Below are 20,035 nucleotides of genomic sequence, written 5' to 3' on the forward strand. Positions count from 1 at the left end.
GGTGGAAGGAGATGGAGAGGTAGAGGAGGTAGGGGATGAGGAAAAGGAAGGAGACGGAGAGGAGGAAGGAGATGGTGAGAGAGAAGGGGGAACAGGGGAAGGGGATGAGGAGGAACAGAAAGGAGAGGAGGAAGAGGAAGGGGATGGGGAGGGAGAGGAGGAAGGGGATGGGGAGGGAGAGGAGGAAGGGGATGGGGAAGGAGAGGAGGAAGGAGATGGGGAGGGAGAGGAGGAAGGGGATGGGGAGGGAGAGGAGGAAGGGGATGGGGAGGGAGAGGAGGAAGGGGATGGGGAGGGAGAGGAGGAAGGGGATGGGGAGGAGCAGGAAGGAGAGGAGGAAGAAGATGGGGAGGGAGAGGAGGAAGGGGATGGGGAGCAGGAAGGAGAGGAAGAAGAGGAGGGGGGAGGGGATGAGGGAGAAGAAGAAGGAGAGGGGGAAGAAGAGTTAGAAGAGGGAGAAGGAGAGGAGGAGGGAGAGGCAGAAGGAGAAGAGGGGGAAGGAGAGGAAGAGGAGGGAGAAGGCGAGAAAGAGGGGGAGGGGCTGGGAGGAGAGGGAGAGGAGGGAGAAGAGGAGCGGGGAGAAAGAGTGGAGGAGGGAGAAGGGGAGAGAGAGAGGGAAGGCATGGAAAGGGAAGAGAAGGAGTGGGTGGTGAGGAAGAGGAAAGAGAAAGAGAATGGGAGAGGAGAGGAGAAGGAAGAAGATGAGAACAATGAGGAAGAGAAGGGAAAGTGCCAGGAGACAGGCAATGAAGAAAGTGGAAGGCAGGGAAGAAAGGGTGGGGGAAGGGAATCCAAAGTGAGCAAAATCAGAGGATCTGGGAAATATGACAAAGATAGAACACATCCAAAAAAGTTTACTACTAACAGGGAGGGAAAGGGGAAAGGGCATGGAGTACAGAGGTTCAAAATACCAGTGCAGTCAAAACAACTTTTAGTAAATGGGCCACCAGGTTCCAAAAAATTTTGGAATAATGTATTACCACATTATTTGGAATTGAAGTAACAGATTTTGAATTTGACCTGATTATGTCCAGCCAAACAATTTTAACATCTTATGCATAATAGGCACTCATTCTATTACATTGATTTTGTGTCATGGTTACTTTACATGTGGTACAGTATAAATTCATAAAGATCACTTGAGGCACTGGTAAATTTTGGCTTCTCAAACTAACATTTTGGTGTCCCCCCAAATTATAAATATATAGCTAAAAATATCAAAAGTTCATAGCATATAGTTAATATTCTACTTCCTCACTAAAGACAGTGTTAGGAAGGAGTATATTATAAAAGTATTTTGTTTGTGTATATAAGTAAGTCCCTTTAAAAATGGCATGGATCTTTAAGGGTTATAAAAATGTCTAATCTCTTATAACTATCTATGTTAGCATAGTTTTTTTCAGTCTATGACTACAGTTTGCCTACCATATAGAATAATTTTATAAGAATGGGTGTTACTTTAAAGCTAAATGAGGAATTCACATTTTTTTTTTAAAGTAGTGCTTTTTACCTTTAATGTGTCCCTTTTGCAACAATCTACAAAGTGACAGTTGGGTTCAGAGTTTAGACTCTAATGTCTCTTTTAGTTACTGTTGGGTAAATGACAGAATATATAATGAAATGAAAATGAACATATATTCTAGAAGTATGAAAATCTTATAAGTGGTTACTGGCCAGGCAAAGCTACTCACTGGGCTTCCGTTCCCTTATCTGTAAAATAGAATGGATTAGATGGTATGATAATTGAAGCCCTTTGTAACTCTTAGATTCTTTCATTCTAACATGTTTGTTATTTGCTTAAGAAAATTTTTAAGGAAGAAAAATCATGTTTTACAATTAATCCAGTTTTCTATAAAATGTTATTTACTCTTAAATTATGATAGCTTTAATATCTTTTGTCTTATGTAATTCTGTATTTCCATCTCCTATAATTTCTGAGCTTTCGCTGTATTGTCAGCCCTTCGTTCCCAGTACTGCCATTCCCAATGTCTATTACTTACCTTCAATGTATTCTTCATTCACTATTCTGTAATTCTCTGTTTGCTGTTTGTCAAAATGTTTCAAGTAAAATAAAAATTAAATGTATACAGTCAGTAGTTGTTTGTGAAAAGAGAAACTTTTAGATATTGAATTTTAGAGAGGCTAGATTTCCACTAGAGTAATTCCATTGTGTATAATGCAGCCAGTTTGTTTCTTCATGGCTTTCCTTTCCTAGCCCCTTCAATATCTTAGACATGATGGATTTCTTATACTTTCCTTTTATCAAGGAGGATTGTGATGGTAGACATCCTGTGAATTTTGTGTAGGTTGAATTCTTTACACATTTGATTTTCCATGAGGAGAAAGACTCAGATAGAAAGTGGAAAAATTCCTAAAGGTAGTTGTAAATCTTCTTTTAGCTGTGAGACCCTCTGGTAGCTTCCACCAACTAACCAAATATGTGGGTTTGGCATTGCAGTGTTTTACCACATTCATTAATGTTAGAATTGAATTAATACCTAGATTAAAATGTATGGGTTGTGTTGATTCTATTGCCAAGTGTGGTTGCTTTAGAAGTAGACTTAGGATTAAATAGGATGGATGACAGAAGTGGAGCTCATAGAGGAAAAACCTCCAAGGAGAAGAGAAACTCTTCAGCTCAAGTACAGTGATAAAGGTCTGGCTGTTCATCTTCCACTCAAGAGATAATCAGCCTCAATACTGAAATGATGCTCTTAAAATATGTCCATCTCAGTATTTGAACCAGTTGAGATAACCATTTGTAAACAGCATTTCTTACCCTTTTCTTTACCTTTCTCTAGCCAAAGACAATGGAGAAGGCAATGGCATCCCACTCCAGTACTCTTGCCTGGAGAATCCCAGGGATGGCGGAACCTGGTGGGCTGCCGTCTGTGGGGTTGCACAGAGTCAGATACAACTGCAGCGACTTAGCAGCAGCAGCAGCAGCAGCAGCCAAAGACAAAAAAATTACGCTCTTTTAGAAGCAGTCATTCATGCAGGCCTAGTGCTCTGGTTAAAAGAGCACTGGCCTAGTCATCTTCAGACCTGAATTAATACTTGGCTAAGTAGATTGGAGTAACTAGTTCCCTCTTTATTGTCCACATCTGCTGGTTGATCAGGCTTTTACTGTACTTTATCAGTGATCATTTCTGAGGCAATATCAGTGATCATTTCTGAGGCAAGTGTGAGTTGTGTATGTAGAATCCATTGAATTACAGTTTCAAATGAGCACTGTGGCAGAAAAATAAGGTAAGATACAAAGGAGGACCACAGAAACATCTGCCGCTGCAGACCAGCAGCACTCCAGGTGAGTGTAATTGAAATGTTCTCTATTATTTCACTATAGAAATAATTGATTTCTATACTGTATTTCTATTACTGTATACGTGTAGATTAAAAATAAAATGCTACCACTGAGGAAGGTGCTGTAATTCCATCCTTTCCTTCTTTCCATTGTGAAAGTTATGTGCCCAGTACCTGACACATAACTTATATTTGGTGTGTATTATTCAGTCAACAAATATTTACGTACCAAGCACCAAAAAGAGGACAGAAGCTACCCCAAATCAGGTGGATCTCAAGAAGTTAGGGCTGCTCTCAGTTAACCTCCTGTGGCCCTCCAACCTATCAGGGACTTTAGGTAAGTATAGATTTCTTGAAGGAACACCAGGGAGAAAGAGTTCCTATAACTCTGCCTGAACTGTTGCTTAACAGTATTTGCTGATACCCCTGTGTTCTTGGGCAGATAGTTTTATCTGCCCAATGATAAAAATACGATTTGAAGATGAATCTCTGGCTTTCCTCAGTTCAGTTCAGTTCAGTCGCTCAGTTGTGTCCGACTCTTTGCGACCCCATGAATCGCAGCACGCCAGGCCCCCCATCCATCACCAACTCCCGAAGTTCACTCAGACTCACGACCATCGAGTCAGTGATGCCATCCAGCCATCTCATCCTCTGTCGTCCCCTTCTCCTCCTGCCCCCAATCCTTCCCAGCATCAGAGTCTTTTCCAATGAGTCAACTCTTTGCATGAGGTGGCCAAAGTACTGGAGTTTCAGTTTTAGTATCATTCCTTCCAAAGAACACCCAGGGCTGATCTCCTTCAGAATCCCTTAATTAATAAGAAGAACGTGGCTTTTATACTCTAAGCTATTTCTACAGATTGAACAGAAAATTTATCAGCATAATAGAGTGCTTCAAGTTTGGCACTTCAGCTGCCACCAAGAAAGACAAGGCAAGGGCTTCCCGGGAGTGATAGTGAAATGGTAAATGAGTCATGAAAAGTAAAGCCTATCCAGACAAAGAGTGGGCTGGGCGATGGAAGCCAGGAGAGTGTTTCAGTGTGACTGCAGCCTAGAGTAGCATTGGACTAGATAGAGAGGTGTGAGACCTTCTGTGTTTGTAAAAGATGTTAAACAGGAGTAAGGTTGATCACACTTCGGCTTTTGTGGCATCCTTCTGTCAACAGGATGGAGGGTGGAATAGAAAGGGAGAGGACCAGAGTCAGGGATAGCAGTCAGAAGGCAGTTAACAATTGAAGAGGCAGAGACTGAAGGGGGGCTGGACTAGGACAGTAGGATGGAGAGTTGGAAACGTGTCATTACAAGAGATTTAGGATAGAATTGGAGGGCTTAGAATTGGGTAAAGATACAGAGCTTGGAGGGAGGGAAAAGGCCAAGATTTTCCTGTTTCTGGCTTGGAGAATTGGGAAGAAAGACTTCCAGGCATGGAGGCTGAGAACTGAGGAGCAGGGGCAAACTGAGGAGACTGCCTGGGGCTTTTTCATCCAGGAGATGTTCAATAGACAAATACACATCTGGGTCTGGCACTCAGGGAAGATGCTGAGTGTCACCAGCTTATGCATGTAGTTAAAACTGGATTTGAATGAGAGGCAGCATTCAGAATGTGAAAAGAAAAGAGAACTGCGGAGAGAATTCAGGGAAACATGAGTAGGTAAAGGCAGGTTGAGAAAGGGAAGTCTGAGAAGGAGCAAGGGTAAGAACACTTTCTAGGAGACAGGGGTCCCCAAAGCCAAGGAAGAAGGAGCAGTGGAGGGCCACAGGGCTGGGGCAGAGCCCACATTGCATCAAAGAGTGAACTCCAAGAAGTCTGCTTTGCAGAGACATAGAATCAGAACTAGATTTTGAGAAATAAAATATCAAAGAGCTCTGCTGCCATATTTCTCAGGTTAGGAAGGGAGATGTGTATTCCAGAGACTTTGGGGTGAAAAATGCTCAATTTTTATTATTTGCTATTATTATATATGATGAATACATAAGAATAGGATATTACTGATGTGAGTTTATCAACAAAAAAGTGTGCAATGCTTTAGATATCAGTAAGGGTTTTTTAAAAACAACAACAACAAAACAACTCTGAGGGCAGCCATTACAGTCTGCAAATTATTTGGGCAGAGTCGGTTCAGAGCATGGGCCTGAGTTCCTGTCCCAGCCCTTACTGATTAGCTGAGTGGACACCTGGAAAAGTTTTTTTTAACTTTTCTGAGTTTTACTTCCTTCTTTTAGTAAAGGAAGGAGGGTCTTTTAATAGTGAAGTTAGTTAACATATGGAACATGTTAGAGATACTCAGCAAATGCTAATCTGTTTCACTCTAATTATCCTCTCTGATCACATCAGGTTAGGTACAATGCTATCGTCACGAATCTCCAAGTCACTGGCCGATGTGCATGAATATAGCTTCATGTGCCTGTAAACCTTACTTTTATTTAAACACAACATAGGAACCCCTCAAAAATTAGCTTATGGATGTAGGTCCATGGGAATGAAATAGATTACAATAATGATAACCCTTAACTATGGGGTGGAGTGAAACTCCTGTTACACACCATACATGAGTCAAATGCCACCCCTCAGCGTTTGAACCATGATGAAGGCTGATGGCATTCACATGATTAGCCTCAGCCTAGAATTTAGATATTAGTGCTGTCAGGGGACCAGAGTTCCCTCTGTATCCTAATTTGTTATCAAATAGTTAAAAAATAAGACACATAAATTACAATCATGGATCATGTGTTTAAGATAAAGAGGAAGATAAATCTTCTAAGGAAAAACAGGGGGAAATACTAGAGTAAAGCTGAGAACAAGAATAAGATTACATTCCTTTTTTCAGGCCTCTTTTCAGAGTCTTACTGTAATGTATTTGCTGCTGGAAATATAGGGTTAGCAATGAAGTAACAGATTGGCACATAGAAAGAAGGGGAAGTTTAGAGATAATGGTGTCATTAGAAGCAAAGAATTGGGAAGTCACAACTGGCAGCCTGTGGGTGCACTCCAGCTGATAGACTTGTTTGGTGTACATAGTGATTTTATAAACATTTGAATCAGATGCCAACATTGAAATATCAGATTTTACATTGAAAACACTTGTTTTGTGGGCTTCGCTTGGAAAACTTGAGTGTCTAAGAGTATCATGCCCGGTGGCAACACAGGTCTATAGCCCAGTGGAGGCCTCCCTGACAGGACTTCTTCCCTCTCTTGCTCTGGCTGCCAGGCACCTGGCAGAGAATAAAGGATGTGTTACAAGAGACTAGAACAGATAATTGTACACTTTAAATGAACTACTTTCTATTGATACGATCTGGGACATGGCAAAAAGTGTCCAAGCTTCTTGTTTTGTGACAATCCTCCATGCACACTTGGGATTCTATCTCACTTTTTATAGGATGGACTTCACAAAATCACTTCTGTTTACATACAAATACTTATTTGCTCATGTTATTTTCTCTGTAAACAGACTTTTTCATCTTGATACAGACCCTCCTAGATAGGTGTTGATAAATGTCATTTTTCTGTTTTATAGACAGACAATAAGTAGGTAGATGCCTTGCTCAGGCCAAGAGAGGTGGAGCAAGGCTTAGAAAACAGTGTTTAGATCTTTGTATTTAGTGCTCTTTGCACTCTCCACTCCAGCCTCAGTTATTTCTAGTGTAGTTAAAACATGCACTTATATGTCAGCTCTTCTTGTCCTAAAAAAAAAAAATACCTTGAAACTGAGATTTTAAAATATGCACTTTCCCACCTGATGACTTAGGTATAAAGTTCTATGCTGTATTTTATTTTGTTGTTTGGAAAATATTTTCTATCCTCTGTGACACTGAGGCAAGTCATGAATCCAGAATTGTAGAGCAAAATTTTACACATTATAGTCTTTTTTTTAACTTAAAAAACTCTTTTGAAATTAATACATAGGCAAGTATATATCTCATGCATATATAGTTCAATGTATTTTCTACAAACTGTACACACCTATATAGTCAACATCCAGATCAAGGAAAAGCACAGTGTCAGCTCCCTAGAAGCGCCTCTTCAATCCCCTCCCATCCGCCACCCCCTCCAGGGTGACCACTTGGCCAACTTCTGATTGCAATCTCTAGTTTTTAAAGCATACAATATATTCATTTCTTAAGGAAACTGAAACCTTTTGAGAAACATTTGGTTTCTTAGTATTTCCCCTAAGAAATGTAAAAACTATTGCCCTGGTCTAGACCAAAGACTGCAGAGACAGCAATGGCACCCCACTCCAGTACTCTTGCCTGGAAAATCCCATGGACGGAGGAGCCTGGTAGGCTGCAGTCCATGGGGTCGCTAAGAATCGGACACGACTGAGCGACTTCACTTTCACTTTTCACTTTCATGCTTTGGAGAAGGAGATAGCAACCCACTCCAGTGTTATTGCCTGGAGAATCCCAGGGACCGGGGAACCTGGTGGGCTGCCGTCCATGGGGTCGCACAGAGTCCGACACGACTAAAGCGACTTAGCAGCAGCAGCAGCAGCAGCAGACCAAAGACTGCAGGTCCCCTCGCTGTGTCTGACCAATGAAACAAGGGTTCTTTGGTGGGAGCCAGGCCCAGTCACTTCTTCACTGGGGTCCTAGCACAAAGATGATTTCCCGTGATCACTCCAGAATACCTCTTTACATCTAATGTGGTTCTGGTGACAAGAATGTATTTAAACTTTATCCTTTCTTTTTATAAAATGACAGTATTCTGCCAATCTCTCCTAAATTGTTTCAGTTTGAAGGTAAGTGCTATATGTGACTTAAAAGTAGTTGTCCAGATATGTATAGATTAATTTTAAACGTGCTTAATTAAGTGCAAAGTGCTACAATTGATGTGATTTCAATCGCAAATTCATTTTCTAAGAGCTTTCTCAAACTTAGAAAATGATATAGTTCCAACAGTTCTTCATGTAGATTTACATAAAGTTAATGAGTAAAATTGTATTGGGTTGGCCCAAAAGTTCTTTTGGTTTTTAAGGTATAAATAAAAGACACATTTTTCATCTTCACCAAGAACTTCACTGAACAATGTGTTCACTGATTTGTTCCACTATCTTCTTCCATTTTCCAGGCAACTTAATAATTCCATCTTCCCCAAATTTTGTATCTTTTTGAGCAAAAAACTGTTCTAGGTGCCTTTTATAGTTTTTCAGGGAATTGAAATTTTTCCATTAAGAGAATTTTGTAAAGACCAAAAGGGCATCTGAAGGTGCAATGTCTGGTGAATACAGTGGATGAATCAGAACTTCCCAGCCAAGCTGAACAGTTTTTGTGTGGTCATCAAAGAAATATATGGTCTTGCATTATCCTCATAGAAGATGATGTGTTCTCTGTTGACTGATTCCAGACGCTTTTCGTAGAGTACTGCTTTCAGTTGGTCTAATTGAGAGCAGTACTTGTTGGAATTAATCATTTGGTTTTCCGGAAGGAGCTCATAATAGAGGACTCCCTTCCAATCCCACCACGTACACAACATCACTTTCTTTGGATGAAAATCAGCCTTTGGTGTGGTTGGTGGTCTCTTCCATTCCACATTATCATACAGTATCCACTTCTAATTGCTTACAATTTGTTTTAAAAATGGAATGTTTTTGTTTTTCATTGAGAATTGGATGCAGAAATACAGTCAAGAAGGTTTTTTTTTTTCCACTTATGTGCAACCCAGACATCAAAGTGATGAACATAACCAAATGGGTGCAAGTGATTTTCAACATTTGATTTGATTATTTTGAGTATGTCAGCTATCTCTCTCATGGTATAACATTGATTGTTTTCAATGTTTCGATTTGATCACTATCAACTTCAACTGGTCTGCCTGACTGGGGAGCATCATCCAGCAAGAAATCTCTAGCATGAAACTTCGGAAACCTCTTTTGACACACTCAATAATCAATCATTTCTCCATACACTTCTCCATACCTTCTCCATACACTGCACAAATCTTTTTTTTTTTTTTTTTACATTTTTGTTGTATTTTTACCTTTCTTGAAATAATACAGCATAGTATGTTGCTTTTTCCTTCCATCTTCAATATCAAAATGGCTACACAAAAATTCACCAATTTTGATAAGTTTTTTAATGTGTGCTGATATGACAGCCATCACAATACAATCTAACAAAATTGTCTTGAATGAAGTTAAAGACAACTAAATGCTACTAGAGCCATCTTATGGGGAAGAAAAAGAACCTTTTGGCCAACCCAATAGTTTATTATAAAAAAAAAGCAAGATGTCTTGCTTCTAAAATCAGGTAAAGCTCCATGTTTCTTTTCATAATAGCATGATATCCTATGGCTACATTAATACCTTAGTAGACTAGCACAGTTACAATTGACACAGCTCCTAGATTATCCAAACTGTCCAAGAAATGAGGACTTTGATGGGATAGAGCTCACTGCCCCTCCCTCTGGGAGATAAGTGGGCAGAGTCTGAAGTTCTCTGTCTCAAGAGCTCTGTTCCTTTCTAGTTGGCCTTCAGATAATGTACATTTATAAATACATCTACTTATCAGACCTAAGTCTTAACTCTAGTAAACTTGTTTCCCATTCTCTTCCAAGGTGAAGTGATCTCTGATTATTTTATTTACTGTCACGTGCATTTGGCTAGCCATAATATGTAAGTCACTTAGAGGGAAAAGCATGCAGAAGAAAAAGAAAGCTTTAGGGAGTCCTTGGTAAAGGGTAGCTACCTTGTCACGAACCCTACCCAACCTAAACATGTAGCACATCCTTCAGTGTAACTCTCTACCCTGTTTCCTTCTCCTGTATTCCCCTCCTGAGTGCACTACCTCATGACCTTGATTAACCGAAATTAAGGCCTCCCACAGTAACTTCTGAAACTCTTACAATCTCAAGGCTTCACTTCTGGATTGCTTGTCCTCAGTGGGAGTGCTATCAGGCCATACCCTTAGTGCTACTGGCCTGAGGATGCCACTTACATGTGTTACTGAGGTGTGAAATACATTCTTTCCCTAGCTTGAACTCTCACAATTAATACTTTTTTCCAGGAAAAAAAAAAAGGTGAGTTAATTATTAGAGACATTCTTTTCTAACCACCCAATAAAGATTCTGTTGGGTATCAGGCTTCTCCTTAGCCAAATAGCCACTAGGAAGGTGACCATGAGCTGCTAGTTACAGTGTTGAAGGGATATAAAGGACCTATATGGTCTCAGGCAAATATGGCTAAGGTGAACTTTGTAAAAACAGTCTTCAAAGGAGTGAATGGCACAGATTACTTACTGTGTCACCTGTTTTAGGGGCCATTGTGCCTTTAGTGAAGTGCATAAATGAAAAGCGTAGGTAAAAATGTCCAATAAAGACTCCAGTCTCTTAATGACAATAAATAAGCAGTTTCCCACCCAAAACATGAAATGGCAAAAAATATATAATCAATATAGAATAAAGGGTAAAACTAATATTTTCTGCCTTTAACGAGCATTACATGATTTATTATCAGTCTACCAAATCCATAGACAGGTTATTTTATAATTTAGATTAACTGGACAGGAGGCAGATGGACAAAGTTCTGCCTCTGTTTGGTTTTCCATCTGCTTCAAATAGCCAAGAGCAAACCACTTAAACTGCCTATGTCCCTTTATCTTTTTTTTTTAATTTTATTTTATTTTTAAACTTTACAAATATTGTATTAGTTTTGCCAAATATCGAAATGAATCCGCCACAGGTATACCTGTGTTCCCCATCCTGAACCCTCCTCCCTCCTCCCTCCCCATACCCTCCCTCTGGGTCGTCCCAGTGCACCAGCTCCAAGCATCCCTTTATCTTTTTCCCAGAATGTAAGTAATTATAGTTACCTCTCTCTTGGATACTGGTGAATTGTACTTCTGAAGTGATTTTAAATCCCTATGTTTTGGGAAATGAACATAGTATATACATATGATTATGTTATGCTACAGCAGCTAGAAAGCTTTTGAACTTCTCTAATATTTAAAAGCATTCTTTTGAAACAGCCCAGAAAGCATTTTGATTTTCTATTTTAACCTTACTGTAGGTGCAGAAAAGAACTTGGGAACCCTAGTCATTGAAAATGTTGAACTAGAGTAACTAACATGTATAAAATCCTTGGTAATATAGTAACTTGATATGGGGCATGGATTATTCAGTATTTTACTTCTTTGACTTTCATATTTGAATTCATAGTCTGTGTGTTCTTTGAAATGGTATAAATTATTTATGACAGCAATATCACATCTCTTATTTTTTAAAAAAAGAAAAGTTTAACTCTTCCTTGATTATCAATTTTGTCACAGGATCATGAACTTTTCGAAAATAAGCTGGCTGAGGAAACAGACAAATATACAGAAGGCAAGAAGGAAGATACAGGAGACGATAAGAGTGTTCCTAAAGACGATCACAGTGACACTGACAACTCTGTTAAAAAGGTATTGACAGCCATTAAAAATGTATGATGATATGTGCTTAAATCCTGAGATCCTGCTCAAGAAAAAGCTTATAGGTCTCCTGGTCTCTGCAGAGGGCAGATTCCAACGTCCATGGAGAACAGAAATACTTCTGTGAATGACTTTGTTCATATGCTGTAGGACAAAACAGGCAGATTTCTGAATCAGGCACCCTTTTTTTCCCCTCTGGCATTCTTTCCACACTTCTTGGTAGCATTCCGTTCTTCAGATGAGTGAAAGGAAATTAATATGGGCCAGTATAGTACACTCTTGAGAAATTAACCACGAGATTTAGCACCAGGTCCTTGAAATGATAAAATTACAACATTAGCAGCCCAGTACTAGCGGCAGAAATGGGATGTGTACATGCACACATACATGTGTATTTTTACATGGCCGTGGACAAATGAAAGTTGTTCACGGCAGTGTTTGAGGTTGTGATTGATTCTGCACAGATGTGGTCTGGGAGAAAGTATTTATAGGAGGAATGGGAGGAGGCCTCCGTGAGGAAAAGAAAGTAATCCTGAAAGTGGAGCTAGAGATGCCAAAACAATCTCTTCCAATTGGCAGATTTCCTCTAGTGACCCTGCTAGGAGACAGGTGGTAGGTTTGAAATCATTCATTTTCTGGATTCATTTCAGAGGTATGGAATTCAGAAACCCAAACCAAATGATACTGTATTGATTCATTTTCATTTCATTTTTTAGATCAGTTCCAAAGAGCTCTGAGTTAATCATGCCATCTCATTAATGAAACACTCTTCTCTCTTTATTTAAATTGATTCCCTTTGAGCTCCACATTCCCCTTTTCCTTAACATAGACAACCATTAAAACATGCTTTCCTTTTATTTGCATATGTACTTGTAAAACATATATTGTTTTGTATGTATGTATTTTTAACTTACGAAATGGTATTGTGCTCTAGAGGTCATTCTCTCCCTTACTTCCTTCTTTTTCCAAGACTCCTTTCACTGAGGGAAAAATACATTCTAGCAGTTGTTGTTTTCTTTCAGAATAAGGGGAAAATTCTGTTTTATAAGGAATATTTATGAGTTCCAGCTATGGTGGTCCCTGAAATTATTTAGCATAGAATTCATTAAACTCCAATTTGACATTACAAAATGTTGAGCTAATTCATATACCAATCAATGTTCCTGAATCTTCTTTGAGTAGAATTCTTGAATATACAGTTCTTGTTAATCATACAGTTTTATGCTAGCGAAGGATATTAGCAATTATCTAAGGTAAGAGTCCAGCAAAGAGAAGTAATTGTCACACGTTTATGTTATTAGCTAGAGACCGACTCTAGAACTCTGCTTAAAACCAAGACTAGGTTTTCTAGCCCAGCACAAATATGTTTTTTATTATATTATTTCTTTATTGTTTATAGGATGAAAAAGTCAACCGAGAGGAACGAGCCATTCATGAATACAATGAAAATCCAAAAGGTGTGAGCATATTTGACTTCGAAAGTATACTTTTAAAAAGGCTAGATACATAGCATACTACGTTCATGTGTACCTACAGATATATATATACTGTGCTGTGTAACTAAGCACATAGCTTACACACATGTATTCTATTGTACACTTTTTATTGTCACATGACCCTCATAAGCTATGAAATATGTGGTACAGTATTATGTGTTCTCATTGATCACCACCATAGCTTCTTTACATGGAAATATTCCCTTTGCTCATGGCTGCTCATGTGTCAGTGTTAAGTAATTTAGAACAGCCTTTTTACAGCTTGTTTTTTTCAGTCAGTACTATGAAGTCGGGCATTTGTCCCAGATCCCCATTTATATGTCTGGTGAGCACTGCCAGACCCTGTCACCAATGTCCATGCTGGCCTAGAGCCACAGCAGGCCATCCAGTTATTTCCCCCAGAGCCTAGACATGAGTCTTTGATGGTACCACAGGCGTTTCAGAGGAATCCTTTCCCAAGCCTTGCTGCTGGTGTCAGAGAACAGGTGCCGCAGAACAGAAGAGACTGTGACTGCCCTTGAGACCTGCAGTTTCTACACCCAAACCATTGGTGTTTTTGCTCTATGAGCCCTATATTATTTTCCACACCATAACATCACAGTGTGCTTTTGCTGCAATGTCATTACAAATAACTCTCTATAGTAGTGCATATCTCATCTGAATTTAAGCAAAAGAAAGAATAGTTCCCCTAATACTTTTTTCCTTCTAACTTCTGCAGAAAGATAGTAAGTTTTAGAATATTTTAAGCAAAATGTTAAAATATTTGTCATTGCTAAGTATTCTACACCCTATAACCTAATATGTTAAAAAGAAATTAAAGATTTAGGCTGTTGATCATATAAAATTAGAAGGATGCACATGCTTCATGAGTATACTTGCAAGATCATTATTCAGCTATGTAACATATGGATTAATTTGAAACACCAAAAAATATAACATGTCCATTTGGGTACAGATAATTTCATTACAACTAAGTTTATTATTTTAAAAGGTACTTTATATTTTACTTTATATCGTCCCTAACATTTACAGTTGTCAATGGCAACCCACTCCAGTACTCTTGCCTGGAAAATCCCATGGACAGAGGAGCCTGGTAGGCTTCAGTCCATGGGGTCGTGAAGAGTCAGATACAACTGAGCGCTTCACTTTTACTTTTCACCTTCATGCACTGGAGAAGGAAATGGCAACCCACTCGAGTGTTCTTGCCTGGGGAATCCCAGGGACGGCAGAGCATGGTGGGCTGCCATCTATGGGGTCGCACAGAGTCGGACACGACTGAAGTGACTTAGCAGCAGCAGCATCTAAACATTTATAGCGTTGGTTAGGGCTTCCCTGGTGGCTCAGAGGTTAAAGCATCTGCCTCCAATGCAGGAGACCTGGGTTCGATCTCTGGGTCAGGAAGATCCCCTGGAGAAGGAAATGGTAACCCACTCCAGTATTCTTGTCTGGAAAATCCCATGGACGGAGAAGCCTGGTAGGCTACAGTCCATGGGGTCGCAAAGAGTCAGACACGACTGAGTGACTTCACTTTCACTTTGCTATATTTGGGTACTGATCATCTAAACATTTATAGCATTCATTAGGTCATTCTGATAATTTTGCCTTAACTTTTCAAGAAATACGCAGTTGTCCACTACTCTTTAGTATTACCCCATAATTCATGGTTGATAGTGTTTCACAGAAAGCAGCAGGACTTTTCTTTTTTTCATTAGTTAGAAAAAAATATTTCATAATATATCCTATCATAGGAAATATGTGTGATCGTGCAAAGAGTAGTTCTTCGGAAATCCTGGAAGATAATGAATCAACACCAACTAAAGACATAAAAAAATCGAAGGTAAGTGAAATGAATTTTTCATTTAGTGTTAAGGCCAAAGTATTGAATTGCTTCTTCTACTTTTATATAATGATCCGCATAATTTAACTCCCTTAATATGAGTTTTGGTGGCCCAAGAACATGTGATAAATTCCAGGTGATGTTTCACGTTTTTAACGTGCCTATTTACTTATTGGACATTATGATTCAAGATTATGATTCAAGTTGCTCTTCCAAAATGTAATAACATGTTCCTTTCAACCATCCCATGCATACTGATTTATCATACAGGAAAAGATACATTAAAGAACTCTATTGCTTAATTATAAGAGTATACTTGGAGAAGGAAATGGCAACCCACTCCAGTGTTCTTGCCTGGAGAATCCCAGGGACGGGGGAGCCTGGTGGGCTTCTGCCTATGGGGTCACACAAAGCCGGACACGACTGAAGTGACTTAGCAGTAGCATACTATCCTGAGAATCTAGAAGAGAGTAAGGCTAAGTAAAAAGAAATAGGATGGATTAAAAAAAATTGATGATTGTGCTTAGAAGACAACATGCTACTTCAGTGTCTCCTGACTGATACTTGTTTTGGAGTTTTTACAAGTCTGATAGATAACGTTTCTTCTTCTTGGAAGTAAATTAGCCTTTCCACTTGAAAAAGAACTTGATTTAATCATGAGACCACATTTCCAGGTGTAAGTGTTAGAAGGAAACATGGAAGACAAGAAAATGAAAAGCTTTGTTAAATTCTTATTCAACCTTAGGTCTCAGCTTAAATGTCATTTCCACAGAGGCCTTTTGTGACCAACAGCACTTATATAAATTATGTCTCATTATTATTCTCTTACATAGTACCCTTTTCCTTATACTTCTTAGTGTTTGTCACAGTTTGCAATTACATAGTCATTTGTATATTTGTTTACTTTATGTCTGTATCTCCCCACTGGCCTTCAGCTCCATGGGGACAGAAACCATTTTCTATTTTGCTTTCTAGTGGCACACATCACAGTTCCTGGTATGTGACAAATGCTTAGTAAATATTTTTGGTTGACAATGAATTGTAAAATGTAAGGGGGTAAGAAAGAGGAAAGAATGAAGGTAAAGCCAGGAGCCATCCTTAGGGTAGTAAACAGTTGTCTTTTGCCATCTTTGTGGGTAATATGGCACTCTGAAATTTCTTTCAGAATTACTTCAGAAATGTCAACAGTTATTTTAGCCCAAATATCCATATTACTATATTTTGCTAATATTTCTTCATGACCATTTTTATCTTTCTAAAAGTATCTTAGAAGTTTGGATTACTGTACCTAAAGATGTCTTTGACCTGGCTCAAAGGACACTTCAGAATAATTATCCTTTTTAGAATCATAATGGGCATCGCTAGAACATTTCATCAGGACTTAGGGACTTTCTAGATTTTCTGTCTAGTAGAACAGAACATTTAACAGATACTCCACCACTACACTTTGTAGCTTTCCTGTGAAAACTTTTTTCAATTATAAAGAGCTCAGGGAGAGAGTCTGGCAAAGAAAATCAGATATGAGGGAGAAGGATGAAAAGTAAAGGAGTCAGGAGACATGAGAACCCAAGGAGAGGAAACGTGAAATAAAGCAGCAGAAAAAAAAAAAAATAACTGAAACACACCTCTGACCAAATGAAAATGCTTATTCTAGAATACATGGTCGAGTTTAGGGAACATTTCAGGCTCTCCAGTCTTCAGCATTGTCGATAGATGGTAGCATTTGAATACACGGGACAGGGGAGGCCTGAGCCAGGGAAGGAACATGGTGTGGCAGGCACCTGTAACAGCAGGCCAAGTGGGGAGCCCTGCCAGCCCACACGACAAAGGTGAGGCCAGGCCAGGATACAGAGTGCCAGGCTGACGAATTCAGTCTCAGACTTGATTCTGCTTAATTTCTCATTTATACCTAATGGAAAAATATAATTCAGTAAGTATACATGACCTTGGTTAAAGAAAAGAAACAAAAAGTAATGAAAATTATATTTTTAAAAGTCAAGCAGTAATAAATATACTTCGAACTTAAAGAATAGGCTGTTATTCTATATATTTTAAAAAGTTAATAGATGATTTGGATGAAATTTTTTTCCAATCCTTCCCACATGATATATTTTAATTTACAATGTCTCTAACCTATTTATACCATCTAAGCCAAACAAATCAAGCTGTTTTTAAAACTTGGGAAATAAATGATGCTTTAACTCATATCAAAATAATTATGTGTTTGAAATTTTACACCCCTTCCCTTAATTAGACAGCCACTCCAAAGATAATCTAAAAAACAAAAAAGAAAAGAACTAATTACACTCTTGGTGTCTGTAAGACAGAATTCACCATTGAATTTTGTTTTGATGATTTTAAATGTTTTGGATAGCCAGGTTAGGACCCATGATTTTAATTGGTGCCAGAGATTTTTGATGATTGTTATATCTGGAAATTGCCAGATACTGCTTTTCCAAATTGTAGCAAATTTGGATGCACAGTTGGCCACTAAGAAAAATGTGTTATTGGCTTAATTTCCAGCTAAGTAAGCTAATGAAAAAAGCAGGAAGCTTCTTAGCCATTAATAATAATTCCTTCCCATCAGAAATTAGTTTATTTATGTATTTATTTAGCATATATTTACTGGAGGCCTCTTATGTGCCAGGCACAAGGCTGAAAGCTTCAGATATACAGAGGTTAAAAAACCACTGCTGTCCCTCAGAAACTAGCTAGAACATGGCAGATTCCTGGATAATTCCCCATACCAGTGCACAGTCAGTTGATTTCTTATTAATTGTCATGACCATAAATACAAGAAGCTGAGATGAGAATTTCTCCACCAAAAATCATGTATGTGGGGTCTTACCTTTCCTGATGGCTTCCTTTTCTCTGATACTATGCTTTATTCACCATGGCAGCACAACTCAGCACGTTTGCCCCAAGTACACAGTTTTACTGTGTTGTGAAGAAAATCTTAGGTCAATTACACTTATAGTTTCCTGCTGCTATCAGTTTTCTCGGAGAAGGCAATGGCACCCCACTTCAGTACTCTTGCCTGGAAAATCCCATGGACTGAGGAGCCTGGTAGGCTGCAGTCCATGCTAAGGGTCAGACACGACTGAGTGACTTCCCTTTCACTTTTCACTTTCATGCATTGGAGAAGGAAATGGCAACCCACTCCAGTGTTCTCGCCTGGAGAATCCCAGGGATGGGGGAGCCTGGTGGGCTGCCGTCTCTGGGGTCGCACAGAGTCGGACACGACTGAAGTGACTTAGCAGCAGTAGCATCAGTTTTCTCAGGCTTAATACATGAGAGGATCTCTTTCATACCCACCCAATAATTACTCCCCTGCTTTTTAAAAATAGCTTTATTTAGATATAATTTACCTAAAATGAACTATGCATTTTTGAAGTATGTAGTATGATTAATTTTAACATAATATACACCCGTGAAAGCATAATCACAATCAAGGGTGTGAACAGTGCCATTATGAGCAGACGGTTCTTTGTGCCTCTTTGTAATCTCTGTCTACACCCCACATCCCCATGCCATACTCAGCAAATCACTGGTAACTGTTTTGAGATTCATCCATGCGTGTATCATAGTTCATTCCTTTATATTCCTGAGTGGTGTTCCATTTTGAGTTAATTTCTTACTGTGGTAAAGGTATGGATTGAAGTTCTATTTTTTTTTTTTTGCATATGGACAATTATTCTAGCATCATCTGTTGAAAAAAAGAAGCCTATCCCTTCTCTACTGAATTACCTTCATACCTTTTTCAGAAAGCAATTGATTTTTTATGTATGAACCGTTTTCTAGACTCTGTATTCTGTTCCTTTGATCTGTTTATCTTGTGCCAGTACCACACTGTCTGGATGACTATAGCTTTAATGTAAGTCTTGAAATCAGAAAGTTAATCCTCCAATTTTGTGCCTTTTCAGACATATTTTGGCTCTTCTAGACCTTTTGTACTTAAGCATGTGAATTTTTACAATCAGTTTGTCAATGACTGAAAAAAAAATGCCTGCTGAGATTTTGATTTGAAATTGTTTTTGAATCTATAGATAAATTTGGGGAGAATTAATATTTCAACAATATTAAGTCTCCTAATTAATGAACATGACATTTCTCTTATTGATGTCTTTTCAAATTTCCTTTTGCAATATTTTGTTGAATTTTTCTTAACATGAAAGTTGAGGTCACTGATTTGAGACCTTTCTTCTTTTTTCTATTTGGCTTTTTGTGCTGTAAAGTTCCCCTGAAGTACTTGTTATGTTGTGTTTTCATTTTTATCCAGTTCAAAATACTTTCTGAGTTCCCTTTTGATTTCTTCTTTGACTCATGGGTTATTTAATTTCTACGTATTTAGGAATTTTTCTGGGCTTCCCAGGTGGTGCTAGTGGTAAAGAACCTGCCTGCTAATGCAGGAGGCATAAGAGATTCAGGTTCAATCCCTGGGTGGCGAAGATCCCCTGGAGGAGGAAATGGCAATGCACTCCAGTGTTCTTGAGTGGAGAATCCCATGGACCAAGGAGCCTGGTGGGCTATAGTCCATGGGGTCACAAAGAGTTGGACACGATTGAAGTGTCTTAGCAAGGCAAGGGATTTTTCTAGTCATCTTTTTGTCATTAATTTCTAATTACATTGTGACTGGAGGAATACTTAGTATGAATTGATTCCTTCTGAATTTATTGAGACATGTTTTATCACCCACAATCAGGTTTATCTTGGTAAATGTTCATTTGAGAAGAAGGTTGAGAAGAATACTGTTGTTGGGAGGAGTGTTCTATCAATGGCAATTAGGTCAAGTTGGTCGATAGTGTTGTTCAAGTTTCTTTCCTTCCTGATTTTTTGTCTACTTGTTCTATTATTGAAAGAAAAGTATTAAAATCCCTTACTATAGTTGTGGGTTTGCTACTTTTCCTTGTGCTTCTATTAATTTTTGCTTGATATATCTTAAAGCTGTTATTTGGTTGTATTCTATATAATGTTTAAAATTGTTACAGCTTCTGAATTG

General features: G+C 38.7%; 1 protein-coding gene across 1 annotated transcript in view; it reads left to right on the forward strand.

The window, feature by feature from the left end:
* RPGR (retinitis pigmentosa GTPase regulator) overlaps positions 1-20,035 on the forward strand; it is a 61,632-nt gene that overhangs the window by 36,974 nt on the left and 4,623 nt on the right. The window contains exons 14-16 of the mRNA XM_070365790.1: positions 11,563-11,694; positions 13,103-13,160; positions 14,948-15,036. Of these exons, the coding sequence (XP_070221891.1) occupies positions 11,563-11,694; positions 13,103-13,160; positions 14,948-15,036 (279 nt within the window). The remainder of the gene's footprint in view (positions 1-11,562; positions 11,695-13,102; positions 13,161-14,947; positions 15,037-20,035) is intronic.

The sequence above is a fragment of the Bos mutus genome, chromosome X, assembly GCF_027580195.1.
Source record: "Bos mutus isolate GX-2022 chromosome X, NWIPB_WYAK_1.1, whole genome shotgun sequence".
Lineage (NCBI taxonomy): Eukaryota > Metazoa > Chordata > Mammalia > Artiodactyla > Bovidae > Bos > Bos mutus.